The sequence below is a fragment of the Chlorocebus sabaeus genome, chromosome 6 (assembly GCF_047675955.1).
Source record: "Chlorocebus sabaeus isolate Y175 chromosome 6, mChlSab1.0.hap1, whole genome shotgun sequence".
NCBI classification, from domain to species: Eukaryota; Metazoa; Chordata; class Mammalia; order Primates; family Cercopithecidae; genus Chlorocebus; species Chlorocebus sabaeus.
Window position 1 is genome coordinate 772,617 of NC_132909.1, and position 24,583 is coordinate 797,199.

Consider the following 24,583-nt stretch of genomic DNA (forward strand, 5'->3'; position numbering starts at 1 on the left):
GACACATTACCTTTGAAACAAGGGACCTGTCCAGGCTTCCTTCTGCTGGCCAACCCACCTCTAATGCTGGTCAGTCTATTTCACACAAAGTTCTAAGTTTTCCCTGGTCTTATAGTAACACTGTAATCTCCCTTAAATCCTTTCTTGACATTTTTCAACATAGTACCTACTGCGGTGGGTTTACTTTGTGCCTGACCCATGCTTCTTTGAGACAAAACACCACGCTCACACCACAGGCATACCATGAAACAAAGAACAAGTAAAAAGGGCATATACACTCTTTTTTGGTTTACACCAAACCAGAATCAAAACCAAAATCAGATTATCCAGAAATCCAAGCCAGGTCAAAACCAAAACCCAAGTATCAAGCAATCCAAGTCAAGTCAAAAACAAAAACCAAAGTGCCAGTACAGGCATGCCGTGGGTGATCAGGCCATCCTTCCACTCAAATGGAGTGGGCAAGTTCCAAAGACTAGTCTTACCAAGTTTCAGATGTTCAGACTCCAAGTGCCAGTTCCTTCCCAGTGTTCAGCCACTGCATTGATCCTCCATGGGGGCCTGCCACGTGCTGCTCTGGCAAGGTGTTCCACCGGGACAACTGCCTACCTGGGAGTGCCCTCAGGCTCCACGTCCCTCAAGCTTGGCAGAGTCCCCTGTAGGGATGCTCCACAGGGCAGGACTCAGCTTCCTAAGGGGCTGCCTCAACCACCCGTTAATCACCTTGCTTCCTGGTCAAGGAACCAAGAAATGTAGCAGGACAAGCCACAGACAAAACCCCTCAGACACTGAGTTAAAGAGGGAAGGGTTTTATTCAGCCGGGAGCTATGGCAAGACTCACGTCTCCAACAACCAAGCTCCCCAAGTGAGCAATCCCTGTCCCTTTTAAGGGCTTACAACTCTAAAGGGGTCCGCGTAAGAGGGTTGCGATCGATTGAGCAAGCAGGGGGTATGTGACTGGGGACTGCACACACTGGTAATCAGAACTGAACAGAACAGGACAGGGATTTTCACAACACTTTTCCATACAGTGTCTGGAATCTATAGATAACATAACCGGTTCATTCAGGGGTTGATCTTTAACCAGGCCCAGGGTGTGGCGCCAGGCTGTCTGCCTGTGGATTTCATTTCTGCCTTTGAGTTTTTACTTCTTTCTTTGGAGGGAAAAATTGGGCATAAAACAGTATGGGGGTGGTCTTCTCCCTTAACAGCACAAATGCTTAATTAACTTTTCTTTTGAGACAGGGTCTGTCGCCCAGGCTGGAGTGCAGAGGTGCACGTATAGCTCAGTGCAGCCTGGACCACCTCGGCTCAACCATTCCTGCCACCTCAGCCTCCCAAAATTTGGGATTATAAGCGCGCGCCACTGTCCGGGGTCAGGACTCCTCCCTGAGAGCCCAAGAGGTGGAGCTGGGCTTTCCCTTAGGAAGAGCCACAGGGGATCGCTCTCTTTACCATGTTGGAACCTGGGAAACTACAGTACCCAGAAAGCTCTGCGTCAAATGACAGCACCGCAGAGCCAGTGAGAGCTCAGATTGAAGGCGCTTCTGTATGCGCACGGTAAGGTAGAGGCGGGACTCCCGGCACCCTTTAGTAGCGGCCATTTGGATTGGCTTTAGGTGTGTTTGTGGAATGAGAGGCCTGGGATCGCTGTGGAGGGACAGTTGTGGTGAATGGATCCAGAAGGTCGAAAGTCGTTCTTCTCTCTGCACAGACGTAACTCTGCAGCTCTTTAACGGCGCCCGCGGCTCTTAACCCAGCTTACCCCACGTGGTCCCATGGCGGCCTCCGCTCTGAGGTTCCCGGTTCAGGTAATTGTGACGCCTTCCGTGCTCTCCGGTCACCTCGTAGTCACATAAATCCTAAAGCAGCGAGGGAGCGGCACCTGCTCACGGCTCTGCAACCCGGACCTGGCGTCGGGACACTGAGACGCTCTCGGAAGGGATCCCTTTTTCAGATACCGGTGGGATGCGGTGGGGAGAACGACAGGTACAAGGGGGGGCGAGGGCAATGGCCTGGAGATGGACGGATCCAGGAGGATGGAACTTGGGGTCCACAGGCGCCTGTAGGGAACAACCTGTGAGGCGGAACTCCTCCTGGAAAACAAAGAGGCTGGGGGCTGTGTAATCATTGCGAGGACACTAGAAATATGGAGAATTTCCAAGAAAGAAGGGACTGGATCAAAGTCCGGGCTTTTAAAGTTCCCCAAGGCCAAATAAAGAACAGAGAGAGGATGACGTTGGGGCCCTTTGAGATTGAATCCTTGTAGATACATTTTGTGCTGAGACACGCAGGTCAGACAACAGTCCAAGGTCACCTGGCTCCATGCACACAAAAGCGTTCAGGGAGGCCTGAGCTTACCAGATCCTATCAGGGACACAGTCCTGTAAAGTCAGCCTCTCCCCTCAGGCCCTTATGGCTCTAGAAGCATTTAAGGAACGCATACAAGAAAGTGGAGGGTGTGGCCGGGTGCGGTGGCCCACTCCTGTAATCCCAGCACTTTGGGTAGCCTAGGCGGGCGGATCACCTGAGGTCGGGAGTTAGAGAATAGCCTGACCAACCATGGAGAAACTCCGTCTCTACTAAAAATACAAAATTAGCTAGGCGTGGTGGCGCATGCCTGTAATCCCAGCTACTTGGGAAGCTGAGGCAGGAGACTTGCTTGAACCCGGGAGGCGTAGGTTTCCAAGATCGCGCCATTGCACTCCAACCTGGGCAACCAGAGCGAAACTCCGGCTCAAAAAAAACAAAAGAAAGAAAGAAAGTGGAGGGTGTTCTACTCCCTCACTGGTCCTGACTTCTATCCACATGTTCTCTAGCTTGTGGTGGCCTGGGTCTCTTTTAAATTTACTTTAATATTGACCGGGCGCGGTGGCTCACGCCCGTAATCCCAGCACTTTGGGAGGCCAAGGAGGGCGGATCACGAGGTCAGGAGATCGAGACTATCCTGGCTAACACGGTAAAACCCCGTCTCTACTAAAAATACAAAAAATTAGCCAGGAGTGGTGGCGGGCGCCTGTAGTCCCAGCTACTGGGGAGGCTGAGGCAGGAGAATGGCGTGAACCCGGGAGGCGGAGCTTGCAGTGAGCCGAGATCATGCCACTGCACTCCAGCCTGGGCGGCAGTGGGAGACTCTGTCTCAAAAAATAAATAAGTAAATAAATTAATTTTTAAAACTTTTTTTGAGACAGGTTCTCACCCTGTCGCCCAGGCTCGGGTGCAGTGGCGCGATCTCTGCCCACTGCAGCTTCAACTTCCCTGGTTCAGCCTCCTGAGTAGCTGGGGCTGCAGACATGCAGTACCATGCCCGGCTAAATTTTTATTTTTATATTTTATTTATTTTTATTTTTAAGTAGAGGTGGTGTTTCTCTGTGTTGTCCAGGCTGGCCTCAAACTTATGGGATCAAGCGATCCACCCACCTTGGCCACCCAAAGTGCTGAGCTTACAGGCATGAGCCAGCACACCTGGCCCTGGGACTCTTTTTTTTTTTTTTTTTTTTTTTGAGACGGAGTCTCGGGGTCTGTCGCCCAGGCTGGAGTGCAGTGGCCGGATCTCAGCTCACTGCAAGCTCCGCCTCCCGGGTTTACGCCATTCTCCTGCCTCAGCCTCCGGAGTAGCTGGGACTACAGGCGCCCACCACATCGCCCGGCTAGTTTTTTTGTATTTTTAGTAGAGACGGGGTTTCACCGTGTTAGCCAGGATGGTCTCGATCTCCTGACCTCGTGATCCGCCCGTCTCGGCCTCCCAAAGTGCTGGGATTACAGGCTTGAGCCACTGCGCCCGGCCGGCCCTGGGACTCTTAAATGGTGTTTTTTCAGACATTTGATCTGGGAACCTTGGAGAAACCCGAAGGCCAAGGTCCTAACTCCATGACACGTTGTACGGAGGTATTCCCATTCCAGTGAACCTGTGTAAATACACTTAGAAGGTTAACCCTGTATTTTGTGCCAGGAAGCAAAATCCTTAGAGGTAAGACTGATAAGAGCGGGGAGCTGATGTTACTGAAGTTCTGTTTGGCTCCACACTGGAGAACAGAATGTGGAGTTGAGGGAGGAGGAAGATCAATGTTGAGGCTGATTCCATAATCCAGGTGAGGGTTAATGAACAATTCATGGCTAAGAAGATGTGGCTGGATTCACTATTCACATTTTGCAAAGGGGAAGCTAGATTTTAATATGATGGTAATGTGTGAAAGAGAGGTTTCAGGTATGATCCCATAGTTTTTGGTCTTAGCAGCTGTACTGATAGAGGCTGTATCAGCTAAGATGAGCAAATTGACAGTAGGCATAACATTCACTGGGGTTATAAGGAGGGTTGTTAAGAATCTGAGATGATTCAGAGACCAGTAAGTAGAGGCAACAAGTCAGTAATGTCCACATAGGGTGGGATATCTGGAAACGAACTGATATTGGGGCCATGCAATATATAGAAATGAACGTGTAGACTAAGGTGAGTTAGCCAAGGGTCACGTTTAGGAGGGCACACTTCAGATTAACATGGTAAATCTTTTAGCGGGCCAGGAAGCAGTGATTAGAGACTGAGGACTGGATTCCTTGCTTGGATCTCTAGCTGCCATTATTGTCATTCATAAACACAGAACAGGGAGATAAGTGACAATGAAGGTAAGATGTATCTGACAGCATACTTTGTCAGGGGACATGGACTTCCATGGAGATAATAGACATGACATGCATTCAGAAGTATAGGAGTAATTGAGGGAAGGTGACACTTAGACTGCAGTTGGTGCTTATTTCCCATTATATGCACTTGCCAAGATTGTGACACAACTATGTTGGTGCCTGGGGAGTTTCATTCACCATGGAGTATATGGTGAGGAGGAAATATGCTCATCTGTGACAGTCACTAGGCCTGGTATGGACGACCAATGGGGCTTGGCTTTAAATGGTGTTAGGTGAAAACAGGAAGGTCATAATTGCTGAGGGGTCAGCAAGTGTGGCACAGAAGTGCAAGCGCCACCGATATCTGAAGTCATGCATAGTTCTGTGTCGCTATGGAGCCGTGCAAGGAGGCCTTCATAGAATCATTTGAGACTACCACTTCTTTTAGGATCCAATAGAAATGGAATTCTGTGGTGATACTGGATCCTGTTTGAGTTGGCCAAGCATAGTCTGGATGGTGTCAGCCATGATGTCATGTGAGCCCAAAAATGAAGGCCCAGTGTGATTTGCCACTTGGATATCTGGCAATATTGGTATGTCCTCAAATGACCTGAGTGCAAATTTCCTTCCCACTCTACTCTACTGTCTTTTTTTTTGTTTTTGTTTTTTTTGAGACGGAGTCTTGCTGTGCCACCCAGGCTGGAGTGCCGTGGCACAATCTCGGTTCACTGCAACCTCCGCCTCCCAGGTTCAAGCAGTTCTCCTGGTTCAGCTTCCCAAGTAGCTGGAATTACAGGCACCCGCCACCAAGCCTAGCTAATTTTTTTGTATTTTTAGTAGAGATGGGATTTTGCCATGTTGGTCAGGCTGGTCTCGAACTCCTGACCTCATGATCGGCCTGCCTCGGCCTCCCAAAGTGGTGGGATTACAGATGTAAGCCACCACGCCCAGTCCTCTATTATTTTAAGTAATGTATCATAGCCTAAGAAATCTTTCCATCAGCGGGACCAGGTAGAGTTCCTGATTATTATACTTTGTAGTGTTTTTCAATTCCATTTCTATAACCAGAGTTATATTAAGAAGCCAGTGGCATCCTCCTGAGAGAATTAGGCTATTACACCCTTTTCATCTTAGAAAGCTTGCATTATACAATTCCTGGTTACTCTCTCTTATCCACAGTGAAACCCCTCTGTGGTGAGTGGTGTCCCTCTTACCAGTTTGTGAATATATTTTATTTTTAAACTGCTGTTAATGGCATCTGTCAAGTATCAGTTGTCATTTATTTTGCCCCTTTACAATATAACTCTAGCGGGAGATTTCCACCCACACTAGTAGAAGAAAAAGGAGGGCATTAATACTTCAAGTTGTTTAAGGGCTAGAGAGAGGCCAGTGGTGTGTGGCAGTCAGCTGGGGATGGACATGGATATGTACTTGGGAAGTCTAAAGAATGTGCTTTCAGAGAGGGTATCTCTGCTGTGCTGAAAGTGCCACATTGGGCTGTCCATGACCTCGGCCCTACTAGGGGAAGTGCCTGTCAGGAGCCGGTGGACTCTTACGTCACAGCCACCGCACAGATACCTATCTGTTCAACTAATTATTGTTGGTGGCTGTACCCCATGACCAGTGGGCCTAGTTTCTCCTATGTTTGAGGACCTTGAGGAGGACGTGCGAGAGTAGATGTGTGGGAGAGAAGGATTGTGGTACCTCAGCATAGGGGCCGTTTGTAGTTTCATCTGTCAACGTCATAACAGGGCACAGTGACTTTTGAAGACGTGGCTGTGAACTTTACCCAGGAGGAATGGAATCTCCTTAGTGAGGCTCAGAGATGCCTGTACCGTGATGTGATGCTGGAGAACCTGGCACTTATATCCTCCCTGGGTAAGTTGCCCACACTCACCCCTGTGACCTGAGCTAGTCTCTGTCTTTCCCCCTCTTTTTCTATTGGCAAAACTTTCTCATGTCAGGAGCATGGACACAGCTCCCTGCTTCAGTTCTGTGGGTAGGTTCTTGGTTGGTAGGACTGAGGTGTCCATACTCCCCTGCTCCTTTCTTGGAGCAGCCCCAACACCTGCTAGTGAGCTCCCAGGGAGCTGTAGGCTCCCAGGGAAGAATTCAGAGTCAGAAGTCTTACAGGCATCTTAATGCAGGCTACCTTGTTTGTCCTGTGGAGGTTTATGATTTCATCCAGATTTCAGGTTCGGGAACTAATTCATTTCTCTACCTGCTATTTCTTCATGCCTCCCTGTGCCAGGAATTGTCTTCATTGACATTGTCACTGCCTACATAGACTATAGAGTGTTCTTGAAATACCCTCCTTAGAAATTCTCTTCGTAGGTCTGGTGCGGTGGCTCATGCCTATAATTTCCGCACTCAGGGAAGCCAAGACAGGTGGATTACTTGAGGCCAGGAGTTTGAGAACAGCCTGGCCAATATGGTGAAACCCTGTCTCTATTGAAAATATAAAAATTAGCCAGGCATGGTGGCGCACGCTTGTAATCCTGGCTATTTGGGAGGCTAAGGTGGGAGGATTGCTTGAACCCGGGAGGCAGAGGTTGCAGTGAGCCGAGATTGTGCCACTGTGCTCCAGCCTGAGCAACAGAGCAAGACTCTGTCTCAAAAAACAGAAATTTTGTAATATTTAGCTTCCTGTCTGCTGTCATGTGCTGAGTTGTTCTAAGCCAGTGTTGGCTGTTTCTGTGTTCTGTCTTTCCCTTTGTTCTTACATCATGTATTTCTCTTGTACTTGGTTATCTTGGTGGTGGGATCATTTTCTGTGGTCAGAAGATGCAAATGAATCCCACCTCAGCATTATGGGTTGTGAGTCCCTGCAGAATAGCATCCTAGAACAGTGGGGCATGATGTCAGAGTTTTATTCAAATCATGCCAGAAACCTGTTCTATTTCAGTAGTATTTTTGGGTCCAGACAAGTAGGCACACATGATTTCTGTATCGTCTTTTCTCCTTCATTCTTGTTTTTGGTTTTGTTAGCTTTTTGAGACAGGATCTTGTTCTGTTGCCCAGGCTGGAGTGAAGTAGCTTGATCTCGGCTCACTGCAACCTCTGCCCCCCGGGCTGAAGCAATTCTCCTGCCTCAGCCTCCTGAGAAGCTGGGAATACAGGTGCATGCCACTATGCCCAGCTAATTATTATTTTTTTTGAGACAGAGTCTCACTTTGTTGCCCAGGGTGGAGTGCAGTGGTGTGATCTTGGCTCACTGCAACCTCCGCCTCCTGGGTTCAAGCAATTCTTCTGCCTCAGCCTCCCGGGTAGCTGGGATTGCAGGCACGTGCCACCATGCCTGGCTAATTTTTGTATTTTTAATAGATACGGAGTTTCACCATATTGGCCAGGCTGGTCTCAAACTCCTGACCTCAGGATCCGCCCGCCTCGGCCTCCCACAGTGCTGGGATTACAGGCATGATCCATTGCGCCTGGCCTTCTCCATTTCTTTTTTTTTTTTTTTTTGAGACAGAGTTTCACTCTTGTGGTCCAGACTGGAGTGCAATGGTGCCATCTCGGCTCACTGCAACCTCTGTCTCCCAGGCTCAAGCGATTCTCCTGACCTCAGCCTCCTGAGTACCTGGGATTACAGTCATGTGCCACCATGCCCGGGTAATATTTTGTATTTTTAGTAGAGACAGGGTTTCTACATGTTGGTCAGGCTGGTCTTGAACTCCTGACCTCAGGTGATCTGCCCACCTTGGCCTCCCAAAGTGCTGGGATTACAGGTGTGACCCACGGTGCCTGGCCCTTTTCTTCCCTCTTCCCTCTCCTCTCCTCTCTTTTCTTTTTTGAGACAGGTTCTCACACTGTCACTTGCTGTTACCTGGAGTGCAGTGGTGTGAATATAGCTCACTGCAGCCTCAACCTCCTGGGCTCAAGTGATCCTCCAGCCTCAGTCTCCTGAGTAGGTGGGACTACAGGTGCACGCCATCACGCCTGGCTATGTTTGCAGAGAGGAGGTTTTGCTGTGTTGCCCGGGGTGGTCTCAATCTCCTGAACTTGAGCAATCCCTTTGCCTTAGCCTCCCAAAGTGCTGGGATTACAGGCATGAGTCACCACGCTTGACCATTTTAAAAATAATTTCTGTAGCGATGGGGTCTCACCATATTTCCCAGGCTGGTCTTGGATTTCTAGGCTCAGGTGATCTTCCTACGTTGGGATTACAGCTGTGAGCCACTGCTCCTGGTCTCTTCCCCATTGTTAAGAGCATCAGAATTGTCAGTTGTACTCCTTGTCAGTTGTACCCTTTTTTTTTTTTTAATGCTTTGTACATGAGCTTGTAGTCTGATATTTAGTCCCCCAAATAATCTTCACGTCTCTGGACCCCACATCTTAATTTTACTCACATCTTCATCTGCAGTGGTTTCCAGTATTAGCATACAGGTTTTGTGTTAGCAAATGGTACACTTTGTTAAACTGTCCTCGAGCAGTAGCTGCTGTGTTGTGTTCCTGTTTTCCTTGGCCTGGACAAATCCCTCTCTATAGCACTCACATGTCATGAGGACATAAAGTTCTGCAGATGAGTGGTTTGCAGATGCAGGAATTGTAGACCCTGCCTTTACTCCCTGTGTTACATACATGGTTGTGTCCTTTACGTCATGAGGCCTCCTACATTCTGTGACCTTTAGAGTCCAGTAATAATAAATAGCACCATCTTCCACCTGAAGCCAACGTTCTGTTCCTCCAAGTATTTCCTTGGAGTAATTCCTCAGTTTGTCAGATACACTTGTGGGTGGTCTGTGCCTTCCCACCAGAGTTAACATGCACTTCACCAGCATTTTCTTGCTTTCAGGTTGTTGGTGTGGAGTGGAAGATGAGGAGGCACCTTCTAAGCAGAGTATATATATACAAAGAGAGACTCAGGTCAGGATTCCTATGGCAGGTGTGTCTCCCAAGAAGGTCCACCCCTGTGAGATGTGCGACCCTATCTTAGGAGACATTCTGCACGTGGGAGATCATCAGGGAACACATCACAAGCAGAAACTGCACAGCTGTGAGGCCTGGGGGAATAAATTGTGTGACAGTGGAAACTTTCATCAACACCACAATGAGTACATTGGAGAGAAACCCTACAGAGGCAGTGTTAAGGAAACGTTTGTGAAGAGGTGTAAGTTCCATGTGTCAGGGGAGTCATCTGTCTTCAGTCAGAGTGGGAAAGACTTTTTGCCCAGGTCAGGATTACTCCAGAAAGAGGCCATTCACATTGGGGAGAAGTCAAACAGAAAAACCGAGTGTGTGTCTCCCTTTCATGGGGGAAAAACTCATTACAGCCGTGGAGGATGCATGAAACATTTTAGCACCAAACATATACTCAGTCAGCACCAGAGACTGCTCTCTAGAGAAGAATGTTATGTGTGGTGTGAATATGGGAAATCCTTTAGTAAATACAATAGCTTCAGTAATCATCAAGGAGTTCATGCTAGAGAAAAACCTTATACATGTGAGATATGTGGGAAATTATTTAACAGTAAGTCCCACCTCCTTGTTCACCAGAGAATTCACACTGGAGAGAAGCCATATGAATGTGACGTTTGTCGGAAATTTTTTAGGCACAAGTACCACCTCATTGCACACCAGAGAGTTCACACTGGAGAAAGGCCATATGAATGCAGTGATTGTGGGAAGGCATTTACCCACAGCTCTACATTCCGTGTTCATAAGAGAGTTCACACTGGTCAGAAGCCTTATGAGTGCAGTGAATGTGGGAAATCTTTTGCTGAAAGCTCCAGTCTCACTAAACACAGGAGAGTTCACACTGGAGAAAAGCCTTACGGGTGTAGTGAATGTGAAAAAAAATTTAGACAAATCTCTTCACTTCGTCATCATCAGAGAGTTCACAAAAGAAAGGCCTTATGAGTGCAGTGAGTCCAGTCTCAGTAAATACAGGAGAGTACACACCTGAGTAAGATCTTGTGATTGCAGCAAATGTGGAAAATGTTTACCCGAAGGTCTGCTCTCCTTGGACATTGGAGAGTTCACACTAGAGAAGAGTCCTTGTAAGTAAAATAAATTCGGGCAGTTTTGTAGCCACATCTCTGTATTCCTTCAGGATTATATTTAACACTGAATGAAGGCCTTACTAGTGTGACAAATATAGGATATTTATCCAGAAGTCTGGCTTCATAACTCACAGGAGAGCTGTCGTGGGAAGATTGCTTGAACCTGGTAGGCAGAGGTTGCAGTGAGCCGAGATCGCAACACTGTAGTTCAGCCTGGGTGACAGAGACCCTGTCTCTGTCAAAATAAAGATATAAATGATGTCCAATAAAGTATGCATATTTGAGCTGTAGGATAAGTCTTGAATGTCTTGAATTTTCTTTTCTTTTTTTTTTGGAGAGTCTCCCTCTGTCGCCCAGGCTGGAGTACAGTGGTGTGATTGCAGCTCATTGGAAGCTCCGCCTCCTGGGTTCACGCCATTCTGCGTCAGCCTCCCAAGTAGGTGGGACTACAGGCACCTGCCACCATGCCCGGCTAATTTTTCTGTATTTTTAGTAGAGACGGGGTTTCACCCTGTTAGCCAGGATGTTTTCGATCTCCTGACCTTGCGATCTGCCCGCCTCGGTCTCCCAAAGTTCTGCAATTACAGGCGTGAGCCACTGCTCCTGGCTTGAATTTTCTTATAATCCCATGAAATCATCATCAGAGTCACAATAATGAATTTAATCTGTCACCTTTGTATTTACATGAAAGCTTTATAAAGTTTTTCTCTCTGCTCTCCAGACAACCATTGATTTACTCTGCTTTATAATAGAGTACTTTCCATTTCCTGGAATTTTCTGACTGATGTAATAAAGTGTTTCCTCTTATAATTCCTGGGTGCTGTCCTGCATCATGCTTATTTTGATATCAATGTACACATACGAGTTCATTTGTTTTATATTGCTGAGAAGTATAGTCTGCCATGAAATGTCATTGTATATTCATTCATTCATCCATCCATTTATGGATATTTGAGTTGCTGCTTGCTTTTTTTTTTTTTTTTTTTTTTTTAAGACTCTGTCAAACAGGTTGGAGTGCAGTGGCATGATTTTGGCTGATTGCAACCTCCACCTCCCAGGTTCAAGCGATTTTTCCACCTCAACCTCCCACGTAGCTAGGATGACATGCGTGAGCCACCATGCCTGGCTGTTGTTTTTGTATTTTTGGAAGGGATGGGGTTTCGCTGTGTTAGCAGGTTCGTCTCAAACTCCTGGCCTCAAGTGATCTGCCTGCCTTGGCCTCCCAAAGTGTTGGGATTACAGGCCTGAGCTGTGAGCCACCACACCTGTAATTGATTCTGAGGCTGGGGGCGGTGGCTCACACCTGTAATCCCAGCATTTTGGGAGGCCAAGGTGGGCGGATCACTTGAGGTCAGGAGTTTGAGACCAGGCGGGCCAACATGGTGAAACCCCATCTCTACTAAAAATACAAAAATTAGCCAGGCGTGATGGCACATGCCTGTAATCCCAGCTACTCACTCATGAAGCTGAAGCAGGAGAATTACTTGAACCCAGGCAGCAGAGGTTGCAGTGAGCTGAGATCACACTATTGCACTCCAGTCTGGGCGACAGACTCTGTCTCAAAAAAAAAAAATAAATAAAAACATTTATTCTGAGATAATCCTAGTTCCCAGTGTGAAACTATTCCTGCAGTCACTGGAAAATAATAACTACTTGCTAGTAAGTAGATGACATTTTGGAGCTCAGATGCCATGTTTATGCTATCATTCAGATGGCCTTTTTTACCTGTGCAGTAATTGTGAAAGTTGTAGCCGCTGATGTGTACCCCAGTGGCATTGGTTAAGTTGCCCTTCCTTTGAGACAGATGTCAGTGTGATAAAAGAAATTGAGGGCAGGGTGCGGTGGCTCAGGCCTGTAATCCCAGCACTTTGGGAGGCTGAGGCAGGTGGATCACGAGGTCAGGAGATGGAGACCATCCTGGCTAACAAGGTGAAACCCCGTCTCTACGAAAAATACAAAAAATTAACCAGGGTAGTGGGGGGAGCCTGAGGCAGGAGAATGGCATGAATCCGGGAGGCGGAGCTTGCAGTGAGCCCAGATCCTGCCACTGCACTCAAACCTGGAGGACTCAGTGAAACTCAGTCAAAAAAAGAGAAAAGTTCTAAGTTGCTAGCCAATCGGGACAAATACAGAATGTGAGGTCCCGTTCCAGCCAATGGAAACCGACACAGCGGTAGGGTGGACGCCTCAGGTTATAAATGACCCTGTCTCCTTAGTTCCGCGTACTCTAGTGGCAAAACCCCGGCGAGCGTACCCTTTCTGCAGGAAGTAAAAATGGCCTTACTGAATAAATTTATGTTCAAGTGCTATTTCTTTACCGCACCGGAGAACAAGCATTTCAAGCAATTTGGTGGCAATCCGTACAGGGACACATTCTCCTCCGGGGCGGTCTCCAGTCCTCTCTCATGGGGTAGCGCGCTCCCCTGCCTCATTGCAAGGTCGTCAAGGGTAAGAAATTGAGACCCACCCGGTGTGACGAATAAATCCGTACTCTCAGCAATGGGGAAAAAAACAAAACAAACAAAAAAAACTGGCCAGCAACCTAGCTTAAAGATCCTCACATAATGCAGCGACAACTGTGCACAGACCACGGAAGGAGAAGCTGCAGGAGCTGGTAAAGTATTTCCTTGGTGGGTGGTCGGGGACTAAGGAAAAAGCCGGGATGGTAAAGCATTCCTTGGTTAGGACATACCAAGGAGAGAAAAACCGCAGGGGTGGTAAAATATTCCTTAGGATGTCTTAGGAGGTCAGAAAGAGGTGAGAAATCCCCAGTCGGGGGTTGAACCTCACACAAACCTCCGGTAGTAAGAAAAATACTCAGAACTCCCCTTTCCTTTTCAGGGGAAGAAACAATAGCTCCGCTCCTGCCGGTCCCTCCCCTAGGGGAGGGGAAAGCAGAGGAGAAAACAGCAGCATAGGTGGCTGGCAGAGACACAGGAAAGACCAGCAGAAAAGAAAAAGAAACTAGGAGAGGAAGTCAGAAAGAAAACAAAAACAGCAAGCGCAGAGCCAAACAGCTAGGCAGGCACGCCAAAGATTAAGTCCCTCTCCCCGAAAAGAGGTTGGGGACCGGCTCCGGGTGGAGGGCATAGGAGGTGAAAAGACATAATTCTTGGAATTTGCGGCCGGCATATCTGTCAAGCCGCTAGGCCAATGACTGTCCGGCGCCCAGACTGCAGTCGCGCAAATCCCATTCAATCCAAGAAACTTAAGTGTAAAAAGAAAAGGGGGTGGGGGAGTAAAAAGGGGAATCTGGGGAAAAAAAAAAAAAAAAACAGGAAAAATAGCGCGGGGGCGGGGCCTGTGCGGTGGCCTAGCCCTACTTGCCGCAGGAGCTGGAGAACTCAGGAGAAAGGGAAACGGGATGAGAGAGAGCGGAAAATAGAGTGCAAATGAGAGAAAGAAATAGAAGGAAAGAGTGAGAGAAACTGAAGAGACAGAAATCAAAAAAAGACAAAGAAGGTGAAACTAGGAAAAAAAATAGTGTAAAAGGAAAGCAGAAAGTTAAGACATGTTGAAGATTGTGAAAGTTGTAAGAAAAGCTATAAAACGGAATTTATGCAATAAATATTGTATAATTTAAAAGTAGTTAGGCCTCCTGGATGTAAAATTATTATTAAACAGTTTATGTACAAGGTATGTTAAGAAAAATAAAATCGAGGCCGGGCGCGGTGGCTCAAGCCTGTAATCCCAGCACTTTGGGAGGCCGAGACGGGCGGATCACGAGGTCAGAAGATCGAGACCATCCTGGCTAACACGGTGAAACCCCGTCTCTACTAAAACTACAAAAAAAAAAAAACTAGCCGGGCGAGGTGGCGGGCGCCTGTAGTCCCAGCTACTTGGGAGGCTGAGGCAGGAGAATGGCGGGAACCCGGGAGGCGGAGCTTGCAGTGAGCTGAGATCCGGCCACTGCACTCCAGCCTGGGCGACAGAGTGAGACTCCGTCTCAAAAAAAAAAAAAAAAAAAAAAAAAAAAAAAAAAAAAAAAAAGAAAAATAAAATCTACTTTTAATAAGATTACAAGGAGGCATAAGAATATGGATGTTTACCTACATTAAAGGTTAAAAAATTTTTTTTGTTTTAAAGGTGTAAGCAAGTTTTAAAATGTTAATTGTAAAGGAAATTCTGTGTGTAAACATACTGGCTAAAGGTAAAAGGGTATCATCCAGTTTTTCTGCGAACTGGACGTTAAAATTAAAGCATGATAGATTTTTCTTAAAGCACTAACCTGCTCTTTAACAAAAATTATAAAAAGAGTCTGTAAAAGTCTTATCTTATAGTCAGACATTAAAATTAGACAGTGTCTATAAGATTTTATTAAAATTAAGTTTAACATTAATAGCACATTAATATAAAGATAAAATTTAACTTACCTGATATAAAATCATACAAAAAAACATTGTCAAATATACAATGGTATTTAGCTTTCTTAAGGCCCTAAGGTGGCCAGATAAGTCACAAGGCCCCTCATCCCCAAGGCCACAGTGAGCAAGGGCGGTGAAGGCCACAAGAAGGCCAAGACATTAAGGGGCAGGGCCGCAGCATCCCCTGGCCGGCGCTGAACAACAGTGGAGCAGAAGGCGTCACCATGTGGCCTAAAGCCCCAGAATATGCAGCAAAAATTATATACTTAATTTATCTTCCACTTTCCTTTCCCTCGGAACTAAAAGTCTTTTAGCACAGGTACCACCCCTAGAATTTCCAGTACACCAGCACCAGCCTGAAAACCACATCCTCATCAAAAGACAGAAAAAGCTCAAGCCAGCCTGGGAAGAACCCTATTTTACACCGTTAACCGCTGAGACTGCTGTCCGCACAGCTGAGAGAAAAAAAATGGACCCACCATACTCAAGTCAAGAAAACATCTTCCTCTGAGAATTATGGGTTACTGTACTAGGATCAAGCCCTACTAAGTTAAAGAAAGGTTAATTTTCATACACCTTTTGTATTGCTTCCTTTACTTATTCTGTTACTAGCTCCTTTTTTATTAATGTAACTAAGTCTGACTCACCTCAGACTATTGCTTTTAATGCTTGGTCTGTCATACCTTGTAGAAATGTAAAAGATCAACAACAGCTAGCCTTTTCACACAAATATTTATGCCGCAGCACTCTAATTGACACAGTTATCCCTAGCACTCACTGTTGTAACGACCTGCAGCCAGGACCGATGTTCTGCTCCTACCACCTGGAAACCTTGTAGTAAATAGGACTACATCCCATAAACTACCCAAGAGCAAAGTTAGACTTCCACGAAAAGGTTTTTGCAGATCTAAAACCCCTCATCTATTTCACTAAAAGGACTACCCCTTCTGTCAGCCTTGTCAATATAACCCTGTCCTTCTCTTTTATCACCACCTCAACTAACTCTAGACCTGCCCTTAGTCGCTTCTATGGTATAAAAATTAACATAAATAGGCTGGGCGCGGTGGCTCACACCTGTAATCCCAGCACTTTGGGAGGCTGAGGCAGGTGGATCACCTAAGGTCAGGAGTTCGAGACCAGCCTGGCCAAGATGGTGAAACCCCATCTCTACTAAAAATACAAAAATTAGCCAGGCGTGGTGGTGGGCGCCTGTAATCCCAACTACTCTGGAGGCTGAGACAGGAGAATCACTTGAACCTGGGAGGTGGAGGTTGCAGTGAGCAAAGATCACACCATCGCACTCCAGCCTGGGTAACAAGAGTGAAACTCTATCTCAAAAAGAAAAATAAAAAAACAGAAAAAAGAAAAGAAAATTTCACTCACAGAAGTTACAGGAAGATATGTATCAGCGAGTGTGAGTGGTCATAACATGGTTAATTTGAATAAGTCATTTTATGACTTCTAGATGACACCCCATACACCTGTATTGATTCAGAATCACTGGACATCTTTCCAGCGAGAAGGGAATAAAATACTAGTAACTGTGAAAATAAAATATACCTACAAAACATGTTGTCATTAAGTAACATTTAGGGATTGAGATGTTTTACGTCCCTGATTATCTTGCTGTTGGTAATTACGATCTTTTTATTCATGTAACTTTTTTTCCATTCACTAAATGGAAGTTTTAACTCTTGCATTCAACACGTTAATGAAATAGTCCTGCAGCTCACATTTGTAAATCATGTTCCCAAAAGGATAAAAATGCATATCCAAAAATGTTAGGAGGACACTAAACATCTCAAAAACTGGGTAAAAGTCTTCTTGTTCTTCACTTTATGTGAGTAAAGGTCCCTTTTTTTTTTTTTTTTTTTTTTGAGATAGTCTCACTCTGTCGCCCAGGCTAGAGTGCAGTGGTGCGATCTTGGCTCACAGCAAGCTCCGCCTCCTGGGTTCAGGCCATTCTCCTGCCTCAGCCTCCTGAGTAGCTGGCACTACAGGTGCCCGCCACCACGCCCAGCTAATTTTTTTTTTGGATTTTTAGTAGAGATGGGGTTTCACTATGTTAGCCAGGATGGTCTCGATCTCCTGATCTTGTGATCCACCCGTCTTGGCCTCCCAAAGTGCTTGGATTACAGGCGTGAGCCACCGCACCTGGCCGAGTAAAGCTTATAATGAATGTTGTGAGAATGTTTTGGTAATCAACGAGAATACTTTAAAGAGAGTATGAGAGACAATATGAAGAAGAAATCCTAGGCAGCCCTAAGGGAATGACACAAGGTGGTACCACGCCTCTGAGTCCCTCCGACTGTGTTCTATCTCTTCATCTGTGTGGTGTTCCAATCCCACAAAGCAGCATCATTTTTCTATTTAACACTTCTTTTTTTTTTTTAAATAATTTAATGTGGTATAAGTGTGATTTGGTTACATGCACAGATTGTGTAGAAGCTAAATCAGGACTTTAGGGTATCCATCACTCAAATAGTATCCATTGTACCCATTAAATAATTTTTCATCATCCACCCTCTATCACGTCTAAATTGTCTAAGATATTACAATTTCTTCTAAGATTCTGACACTTATCTGGGAATAGTAATTGCTTATTAAATCAATATTTGCCATGGTGGTTGCAATGTTGACATTCCTGCAGGTGTGGAACAAGACTATCTGATTCTTGATAAATTATCTTGTATTCCATGATCCAACTTCCTTGCTAGGAAGTGATTATCATTTCACCTGTAGGTGCAGCGATAGCATCTGCATGAAGACTGGAGATTATCTCTGAAACACAGCTGAGGACTGAGATAATTACAAAGTAATTAATGTGGATTCAGAGAGTTATCCATTGACAATGACAAAAGTAGCTAGTAAAGTTTCTGTGATGGCCAAGAACACATTAAGTCTCAATGGATAGTAAGTAGAGAACAGTAAGCTCTAAGTTCTGAGATAATAAGTGAAACTCACGGCTATCATGAAAACTTGGTTAACATGAAATTCTTATTTCAACAAAGGGCATATCCTTTCCATTTATGAGAACTCTGAGGAATAACAAACTTGGAGAGAAAGAAATAGTATGGCAGGAGTAGAAAGATGTGGAATAGAAGGGAAGCCATAGCATATTTGTCGAAAAAAATAAACTTTTCCTCTGTTGTCTGTCACACAACAATAATCAATATGGAATAATTCTGTGACCAGATATGCGGGGTGTTTTCCACACACACCAAGCAATCCTCCAGTGGACACAAGCTGGGGGTCCTCCAGTTCAACTCAGTCATTATCTACCTGCAGATAGCATCACATTCCCCAGTTTGAGGACTCAGTCACCAAGACTGATGCTCCCATTTCTGATGCCAATCAAAGCCCCAGAGCCTCTGCTTTTGACTGATGAACTATAAACCAGGAATCCCATGGAGCCCCCCACGACCAGATTTGATTAATTTGATAGAGCGGCACATAAAACTCAGGGAAAATAATTTACTGGTTAATTATAAATAGTACAAAAGATGCAGATAGAGATGCATAGGGTAAAGTATGAGAAAAGCGCTTGGAGCTTCCATGCCCTCTTGCAAAGACTGAAGGTGTCTTAAGCAACAGGGCCTTTTTTATAACACAAATCAGGGCAATAAGCGGCAAGCTGTCTGAGATTCATGACTGGCAGGCTGGAAAATTCCATCTTAAGAATTCTGTGAGATCCAAAAGATACCTGAAAAAGGCAGTCCATCTTTTCAGGTTATCAGAAGAGTCCTCTGTGCCAAAAATGAGTCAGTTTCATGGCCTAACTCATCGGAGAGAAAGAAATGAGAATAGAATGAGTACTGAGGATACTAAAAAATCTCTCTGTTGAATGAAACAAAATCAAAGTTACTTCTGGATCATGATGAGTTAGGCGAATGATGTACTGTGGGCACCTGCCAAGTGGTAAAGGTGAAATGCTTTTTAGAAGAGAACTGTCAGTCACAGAAGTCTAGCAAGAGACCTGGGCAGGTTGAAAAATACTATGTGGTTCCCACACACCTGGAATGTATGCAGCTATTTGATGTATGGCACATTCAATTTAGGCAGATGGCATCCTCATAAGGGGTCTCCTCCAGTGTTAAACTGAAGAAGAAATAATATTGCCTCCACATCTGTGGTATTTTCCTCATGAAAATATTCTGGTAACCAATGAGAGAGGGTGAAGGCTTTCTCACATTCATTGCACTCAAAAGGCACTTCTTCAGTGGTAGCACTCTTTTATGTAAAGAAGCTAGCATTCCAGCTAAAGAATATTCCCCATTTGCCACACTCATAACACCTTGATCCAGTGTGAACTCTCTCGCCTTGAAGGAGCAAAAAGCCTGGGCAAGAGAATTTCCAAAATTTGCTTCACTTATAAGGCCTCATTCCAGTATGAACTCTCTGATGGCGACGGAACGAAGAACTGTGGCGAAATGATTTTCCACAATCAATGCATTCATATGGCCTTTCTCCAGTGTGAACTCTCAAGTGTTTAATAAGGCTGGAGTTTTCAGCAAAGGATTTCTTACATTCACTGCACTCATAAGGCCTTTCTCCAGTGTGAACTCTCAGATGTATAATAAGGCTAGATCTTCGGCTAAAGGATTTCCCACACTGCCCACACTCATGCCTTTCTCCAGTATGAACTCGCTGATGGTGAATGAGGTTGGACCTTAAGCTAAAGGATTTTCCACATTCACTACATTCATAAGGCCTTTCTCTAGTGTGAACTCTCTGATGCTGCAAGAGTGAAGAGCTTCGGTGAAATGATTTTCCACACTCACCACATTCATAAGGCCTTTCTCCTGTGTGAACTCTCAAGTGTTTAATAAGACTGGAGTTTTCAGCAAAGGATCTCCCACATTCACTGCACTCATAAGGCCTCTCTCCAGTGTGAATCCTCCTGTGTTTAATGAGACTAGATGTATAAGCAAAGGACTTCCCACATTCATTGCATTCATAACGCTTTGCTCCAGAGTGAACTTTCCTGTGGTTAATGGGACTGGACTTTTCAGCAAAGGCTTTCCCACATTCAATACATTCATAAGGTCTTTCTCTAGTGTGAAGTGTCTGATGCTGCAAGAGTGAAGAGCTTTGGTGAAATGATTTTCCACACTCACTGCATTCATAGGTCTTTTGCCCAGTATGAAATCTCTCACGAATATGGAGTGTAGGGTTTTGGTGAAATAAATTCCCATATTTGCTGCACTCATAAGGTCTTTCTCCAGTGCGAACATTCCTGTGTTTGTGATCTCTTCTGGGTTCAGTGAGGCAGGACTTGTTCTTTAATAATTTCCTATATTCCCCACACTCATAAGGCCTTTCTCCATTATGACCTCCCTGGTCTTTGTATATATGTATACAAGTGCTCTGCTTAGAAGATGCTGCCTCATCTTCCCCTCCATGCCAACAACCTAAAAGCAAAGAAACGCTGGTGAGGTACATGCTGACTTTGTTGAGTATGCAGCCTACCTACAAGAGTATCTGACAAACAAAAAAACTAGTCTATGGAGTTATCTGCACGCATAGGGAGTTGGGTTCAGGTTGAGGTTGGAGCTGCTTAGCATTATCACAGATATAGGAGGCCTCATGTTGTCAAGGGCATGACTAAATGAGGCAACAGACAGAATAACAGCAGGGTCTATAACTCCTTCATTTGCAAACAACTTGCCTGTGGGACCTTATTTGCTGATGACATGTGAGTACTATATAAAGAATATGTCCAGGCCCCCACAATATGACTAGAGCACGACATCCTTTGGTCAGGGACTGTTAAGAATGGGTATATACATGGCCAAAACCTGTGGCTCATGCCTCTAATCCCAGCACTTTGGGAGGCCGAGGCAGGTGGATCACAAGGTCAGGAGTTTGAGACCAGCCTGGTCAACATGGCAAAACCCCTTCTCTACTAAAAACAAAAAAGTCAGCCAGGCATGGTGGCATGTGCCTGTAATCCCAGCTACTCAGGAGGCTGAGGCAGGAGAATCACTTGAACCTGGGAGGCAGAGGTTGCAGTGAGCCTAGTCCAGCGTGGGCAACAGAGCAAGAATCTGTCTCAGGAAAAAAAAAAAAAAAAAAAAAAAAAAGGGTATATACTTCATACAGGCAGGGCGTGGTGGCTCACACCTGTAATCCCAGCACTTTGGGAGGCCGAGGGGGGTGGATTACCTGAGGTCAGGAGTTCAAGACCAGTCTTGCCAACATGGTAAAACCCTATCTTTACTAAAAATACCCAAAAAATTAGCCGGATGTGGTGGTGGGCCCCTGTAATCCTAGCTACTCGGGAGGTTGAGGAAGGAGAATTGTTTGAACCTGGGAGGTGGAGGTTGTAGTGAGCTGAGATCGCATTATTGCACTCCAGCCTGGGAAACAAGAGTGAAACTCCATCTCAAAAGAAAAAAGAGAATGGGTATATACTTCATAATACAAAATACATGAGTCAATATTGAAGACCACTGCAGACAGAGCAGTGAGAAAAACAGGTGAGATGTGGAGTCCAGATATATGAAAATTAGTCCTGGGTTGAATGTAACAGCAGAAGCGACAAGGTGTAGGACTAATAAATTGGCACTCTCAATAATGGGGAAGGAAAGACATAAAGCGGGGCTACTTCTATTGGCACGGAAATACTGTCAAATAGAAGAGGTATATGGCATAATTTGAATACAGCCCTGATGTCATGACCTCACTCACATGCTATTCTTCAGAAGAAAGCTGCCCCAAGTCCTTGCTAAGGCTGGACTCATTTACATCTTAGGGACAACCACGGGCTCTTCATTTCACCACCAAGATGAGCAACTACATGGAAACTCGATAATGTTAAGTACTAAGAGAAACATAGGACAGATGAACAGCCAATACTGGCTCAGAACAACTCTGCATTTGATATTCCACAGGAAAGGAAACTAAATATTATAAAAAGAATTCCTTCCTATAAATTTTTAGAGATAAGGACCTGCTGTGTTGGCCAGGCTGGCCTCAAACTCCTGGGATCTGAGTAGCCTCTGAAGAGCTGGGATGACAGGCATTATTGTGCCTGATGAAATACTACAAAAAGAATTTTGAAGTAGGGTATTGCAAGAACAGGCTGTGATTCATGTACATAATGACCATGTCAGTGCCGGCAATTTGTGGCATGAACAAATGTGAGCTAGAGGAAGGAAATGGAGCTTGAGACAAACAAAAGCCTTGGATCCGCACAGTCACCCAGACAGGCAGAGGACAACCAAGGTGGGATACATTAGGGTGACTTTAAGACTCCTGACCCTGACTCCTTCCCTGGAAGCCTGCAACAAAGCAGGTTGGAGCTGCTCAAGGAAAGGAGAGTAAGTACACCTCAGTCCAACCAACAACAGAACCTCTCCAGAGAACTGGAGAATGAAGCTGTGTCCATGGTCCTGATGTGAGAAAGAGATAAGGCATAAAGGAGAGTGGCAGAGACTAACTCAGGTCACAGATGAATATGAGTACCTTACCCAGGGAGGATATAAGTGTCAAGGTCTCCAGCATCACGTCATGGTACAGGCATCTCTGAGCCTCATTAAGAAGACTCCATTCCTCCAGGGAAAAGTTTACAGCCACATCTTCAAAGGTCACACTGCTCTGTCATGATGGGGATAGATGAAACCACAAATGGCCCCTATGCTGAAGACCCACAATCCACTTCCCCAACATATCTACCCTTGCCCATCCTCCTTCTCCCAGGATCCCCAACTCAGAAGAGAAACTTTGCCCACTAGTGCCACTATGTCCTCATGGGACCATTAATCATGACACAGCCATCAGCAACAAGACGCAGATAAGCAAACAGGTATCTCTGCTGTGGTCCTGAAATAAAGGGTTTCATCCTCTCCTTTCTAGCAATTCCCCTGGTATAGCAAAGGTCACGTGAATCCCAATTCAGTGCCTGAGGCCTTTCAAACATAATCTTTATGTACATACACATCCTTCACATCTTTGGACACCACAGACACATGCCAATTGCCACCACTACCTAACTGCCCACACCATAGGCCTCTCTCTGGTCTTGCTAGAAGTTAAAGTATTTTAATCGCCCTTTCTTCTACTGGTAAGAGTAGGAGTCTCATCCTAGGGTTATGGTGATGGCCAAACACACAACACCTGACGCTGAACACAAGTCATCAAGAAAGTTCATTAATCAAATATGCTCACAGCTTGAAAGAAGAGGACACCACTCACCACAGACAGCCACATGGGGGTTGAACTATGCATAAGAGAGAGCGGCCAGGTGCGGTGGCGCACACCTGTAATCCCAGCACTTTGGGAGGCCAAGGCGGGTGGATCACCTGAGGTCAGGAGTTCGAGAGCAGCCTGAATAACAAGGTGAAACCCCGTCTCTACTAAAATACAAAAATTAGCCGGATGTGGTGGCATGCACCTGTAGTCCCAGCTACTCAGGAGGCTGAGACACGAGAATCTCTCAAACCCGGGAGATGGAGGTTGCAGTAAGCCCAGATGGCGCCACTGCACTCCAGCCTGGGCAATGGAGTGAGACTCTGTCTCAAAAAAAAAAAAAAAAGAGAGAGCGCAACCAGGGACTGTGGTATGTAAGCTTTGCTCAATCAAGAGGGTGTGATAGTCCCTGATTCCCTTAAAAGAATGCAACTGGCTTGTTTTTATTTTTAATTTTTGAGACAGGGTCTTGCTCTGTCACTCCTGCTGGAGCATAGTGGCACAATCACAGCTCACTGCAGCCTGAACTCACTGGGTTCCAGCAATCCTCCCACCTCAGCCTCCTAAGTAGCTGGGACCACAGGTGTGTGACACCACACCCAGCTGCAACTGGCTTGTTTGAATCTCTGCAGGTAGAAATGAAACTGAAACCTGCTACAAATAAATAATAACCAGGAACTCTGCCTAGTCCTCTTGATTAAAAGGGTAGTTAGGCTAGGACACACTATCCAAAAGAGCAGAGTGGGGAAGGGGATTTGCACTCAGACCATTTGAGGTATTACCAGACATGAAGGTAGCACATGATACTGGCCTCAACTTTAGGGCTTATACCACAATGTGGCTGACATCATCCACAGTAGTCTTGGTGAATTAAAAAGGAATCCAAAATCACCACAGAATTCTAATGTTTCTCAATAGCAGTGGTAGCCCCAAATCATTCTTTGAACCCCTCCATGCATAAATCCACAGACAAAAAGAACCACTAGCATTTTCAGATATTTATGGTGCTATTCCACTTCTGTGCTGCATTTGCTATCCTCAGAAACTATGACTTTTTATTTATTATTTTTTTGAGACGGAGTTTCACTCTTGTTGCCCAGGCTGGAGAGCTATGGCGTGATCTCGGCTCACCGCAACCTCCACCTCCCAGGTTTAAGTGATTCTCCTGCCTCAGCCTCCCGAGTAGCTGGGATTAGAGGCATGTGCCACCACGCCTGGCTAATTTTATACTTTTTAGTAGAGACGGGGTTTCTCCATGTTGGTCAGGCTGGTCTCGAACTCCCGGCCTCAAGTGATCCACCTGCCTCAGCCTCCCAAAGTGCTGGGATTACAGGTGTGAGCCACCATGCCCGGCTGACTTTTTTTTGAGACAGCATTTCACTTTTGTCACCCAGGCTGGCATGCAATGAC

At 45.6% G+C, this 24,583-nt stretch overlaps 2 protein-coding genes across 6 annotated transcripts in view; one reads left to right on the plus strand and one right to left on the minus strand.

Annotated features, from left to right (window-relative positions):
* Positions 1–24,583, minus strand: part of ZNF586 (zinc finger protein 586) — a 60,960-nt gene that overhangs the window by 21,013 nt on the left and 15,364 nt on the right. For 3 of the 5 annotated variants that reach the window (XM_007998379.3, XM_007998376.3, XM_073015837.1), the window contains 2 exons: positions 22,456–22,582; positions 17,327–20,394 (listed from right to left, as the gene is read on the minus strand). The exons of 1 other annotated variant lie outside the window; for it this stretch is intronic. In XM_007998379.3, the coding sequence (XP_007996570.3) occupies positions 19,349–20,394; positions 22,456–22,489 (1,080 nt within the window). In that variant the 5' untranslated portion in view covers positions 22,490–22,582 and the 3' untranslated portion in view covers positions 17,327–19,348. Of the gene's footprint in view, positions 1–17,326; positions 20,395–22,455; positions 22,583–24,583 lie in introns of those variants that run through there. One more of the 5 variants, XM_007998377.3, reaches the window with a different exon arrangement.
* On the plus strand, positions 1,438–10,963 carry ZNF552 (zinc finger protein 552). The gene is made up of 3 exons (XM_038006428.2): positions 1,438–1,808; positions 6,369–6,495; positions 9,413–10,963. Exons 1-3 carry the CDS (start codon positions 1,776–1,778, stop codon positions 10,474–10,476), a joined length of 1,224 nt encoding a protein of 407 aa, XP_037862356.2. The 5' UTR covers positions 1,438–1,775; the 3' UTR covers positions 10,477–10,963.

Bases quoted from the DNA above. Each gene is read 5' to 3' on its own strand.
- ZNF552 (XM_038006428.2), top strand. From the start codon at position 1,776: ATGGCGGCCTCCGCTCTGAGGTTCCCGGTTCAG. The intron at 1,809-6,368 runs GTAATTGTGACG...ACGTCATAACAG, and splicing joins CTCTGAGGTTCCCGGTTCAG to GGCACAGTGACTTTTGAAGA. The intron at 6,496-9,412 runs GTAAGTTGCCCA...TCTTGCTTTCAG, and splicing joins GGCACTTATATCCTCCCTGG to GTTGTTGGTGTGGAGTGGAA.